Here is a 3252-nt window from a genome sequence, read left to right as displayed (position 1 = left end):
CCCTGGATATGAAGGGAGTGGGAAGTCTGACTGCTGGAGGCATAAAAACCAAGCAAGGAGCAGTTGGTGTGGTTTCACATCCTCCTTTCACCTCCTACTCTGATCCCACCAGCTCAGAAAGGGAAAATCCACACACCTGGGACTTCTCCTGTTTGGGGGAAGGTCACAGATTTCAGAGCAGGGGTTTTGGAGCCGTCTAGGCTTGTTCCCCAGGGAAAGGCAGGCTTCACCTCTACCTCAGGCAAGTCCCACTGCCAGCCCCGCACTGCACGGTGACAGCGTGTCGCCGCCGTGGGCATGCCACCGCTGTAGCCTGCAAGGCAACCAACACCTTTTTTTTCAGCAGATGGGTAGAAATTTTTCTGGCAGAGTTTTAACTTCAGATGGTTCCTGCTTAACGCTGCTCTGCGCGGGCAGGCCCCGCCCGGCAGGGTGACGGCGTCTCTCCGCCGTGGGCATGCCACTGCTGTAGCCTGCAAGGCAACCAACACCTTTTTTTTCAGCAGATGGGTAGAAATTTTTCTGGCAGAGTTTTAACTTCAGATGGTTCCTGCTTAACGCTGCTCTGCGCGGGCAGTTCCCATCTCAAGATGGTTGGCACCAGCATGGGCAGGATGGGCACGGATGTGAAAGAGCATGAGGTGTGGCCAAGAGGTATTTGGATCCATCACAAGGTGCCAGACATGCTGCAGCCACAACTGGTCCCCACAACACCCAGGGTCTTGCTGTGGCCAGCTCAGCCTCCTCGTGCCTGCTGGAAGAACTGGGGGCCAAAGGTACCACCTGGCACAAAGCTCAGCCTGTTGCCCAGGGCAAACTGGTGCCTCCTTGCCCTGCTCTTCAATGAAAGCCATGTCCTCCCAGCACCAGCTGCCTGAAGGGGTGTTTCCGCAGGATGAAGCTTACCATCCTTCACTGGCTGGGCCAAGAGCAGACCTGAAAAGCTGAGCAAAAAACCCCCGGCGTCCTCCCATCGCTTGGGATACTGCTGCCCAGAGTAACTCCAGGGATAACGCCGGCAGCTTCAGCAGAAACACGCCCCCAAGCTAGGCGCCCACCCGCCCTACAGAGCTTCACCCTCCAAGCACACCTATTGCATGAACCATTACCAACAGCACCTAACGTGCTCAGGCCGCCCCAACCAGCCTCTGGGGTCCTGCTGCCCGACCCTCGCTGTCTGCCCGGCAGGACTTGGAGAATGCAGCGGGTGCCACCAACCTCTGTGGGTCCTGCCTGCACTGGGGAACCCCATCGCCTTCTCTCCCACAGCACTGCACGCTCCTGAAAACAGACGCCAACACCCTGCAACGCTTCCCTCGCCAGAAAAAACTCCACTGCCGGCCTCCCCAGGTGCCGCGAGAAAACTGCTGGGGTCCCGTCCATCATCCACGCCCAATCCTGTACACCACCGCAGATCAGCTCAGTGCCTTCAGGCATCAGCGATGGCCATTTCTTGTCCACCTCTGCCTCATTTCCTTCCCTCCTCTCCTCTTCTCTCCTCCCCTCCCAGCAGCGGGCAGGGAGGAGGGTAGGGTTTCATGGCTCATCCAGCTTTGGGATGTGCAGCGGAGCAGGGCAGGGACCAGGAGGTGTTGGCAGCTCCCCCGCGACTGGGGATGGGCCGGTACCTTTTGGAAGTGAAGGGGAGCTCTCCAGCTCCTTCTCCTATGTGCACAGGGTGTTGCGTCCGCCCATCCTGTCATCGTCAGTGCCTGGGGGACAGCTCACTGAGGCAGAGCTGGACACGGGGAGACGATGCGCTGGCTGCAGCCAGGGCTGGCAGAGGCGAAGCGGCAGCGGGGCTGCGGTGATGTTTCTCTATGGAGAGGTAGCCTGAGAGATGGGAGGGGGGCAAGGGAAGCTGCCTGCTAGTAAAGGAGCGAGACGTGACTGAGGTACTTTTGCGGCTCCTCAGAAAGAGGCCCGGCACGAGGCCGTACACGGCTTTGGGGTTGCTTTGTGTGGCGGCGGTTGATTTTTGCTTTTCCTCCTGAAAATCCTTCTACCTGTTGACATATCCTTTGGTGGGAAGGGGTGAGGGGAAGGGAGTGGTGTTGTGGCGGTGGCGGGGAGGGGAAGAGAGGCTTCTACCCAGAAAAGAAAGGGAAGAGAGTATAAAGAAGTGTCCAGATTGGCTGAAAAAAGCATCCCGACGAAGAGAAGAGAAGAGAAGGAGTCTTCTTGTGTGTGCTGATTGGGTTCACCTCCAGTCTGACTGCTGCGGTGTTAGGAGAGGCCCCCTCCCCTCCTGCCCCCGCCGGGGCCGGCTCAGCCAGGGATGCAATTTGCTGGGAGATCAGTTGGAGGTATCAGAGTGAACGCTGCCAGGGCCTTCTGTGGGGGAGGTCACCGATGACGGGGTAGTAGCGTCTTGCCAACCTCCATTAGCCTGCAGGAAGGGAGACACAGAGACATCAGTCACCCAACTTCACGCCCGGCCCTACCCAAGCCACCCATCTGCCTTGGACACCCCCGCCTGCTTCTCCCTCGGCAGGGGCTGATCTAGGAGGCAAAGATGTCCCCTGCGGCTCACCCATCCCACTGCAGACCATAGGGCTCCATCAGCAGGATGGGACCAGAAATAATTCTGCCGAAATCAGGGGGGGTTGATAAACTGCAGTTGCTCGTGGAAATGACACCCCTTAAAAAGTAGAGATTGCTGCAGAAACCCTGAGCTCTGGCTGTTTGAGGGATTTTCTACTCCCAAATTGGACCCTTCCCCATACAGAAGGAGGAAAATAGCAAACACCTCACCCTTGAAACGCCGTCCTGGGACATTCTCTGGACCCAGGTGCTAGGAACACACAGAACAAGTGATGGGTCCCAAGGGATTTGAGGGATTTCCCTGTGACCCCCACCATTGTTCCATGAGTCCCCTCGCCACCTTTCAGGGCCCCCCTTTTCCCGTGCAGGGAGAAGCCACCAGCACCAAGCCTTGTTGCGGAGAAGACACGTTCCCCAAACACCTCTCCCACCACCACGAAGGCCATGTTTGGGGATTTGTGCCACCTCTCTGCTCCCAACGCAAAAGCCTTCCCCTCCTCACTTTGCACTAAAAGCCCTAGCAAATTTCTGCTGCCCTGGGGCAAGTCCTTCCCGTCACCCCTCCTTGAGGACTCCCAAGTCACAGCACCATGGAGGTGCCACCACCATATCCCACCTAAGGGTTCGTACAGCAGGGCACAGCAGACAACTTGTTTCTTCTGCTAAAAACAGACCCAGAACCAAATTCTCCAGTCTCTCTTGAGAGAA

At 57.6% G+C, this 3252-nt stretch overlaps 1 protein-coding gene across 1 annotated transcript in view; it reads right to left on the bottom strand.

Moving 5' to 3' along the window:
- Positions 1 to 1929: 1929 nt before the first annotated feature.
- The window catches only part of LOC104491916 (pre-B-cell leukemia transcription factor 1-like), a 9528-nt gene continuing 8205 nt past the window's right edge, over positions 1930 to 3252 (bottom strand). The window contains exon 3 of the mRNA XM_010134402.1: positions 1930 to 2389. Within this exon, the coding sequence (XP_010132704.1) occupies positions 2297 to 2389 (93 nt within the window). The 3' untranslated portion in view covers positions 1930 to 2296. The remainder of the gene's footprint in view (positions 2390 to 3252) is intronic.

This window comes from Buceros rhinoceros, unplaced genomic scaffold, assembly GCF_000710305.1.
Source record: "Buceros rhinoceros silvestris isolate BGI_N320 unplaced genomic scaffold, ASM71030v1 scaffold40674, whole genome shotgun sequence".
In the NCBI taxonomy this organism is placed as follows: domain Eukaryota; kingdom Metazoa; phylum Chordata; class Aves; order Bucerotiformes; family Bucerotidae; genus Buceros; species Buceros rhinoceros.
This window is presented reverse-complemented; position numbering and strand designations above follow the sequence as displayed.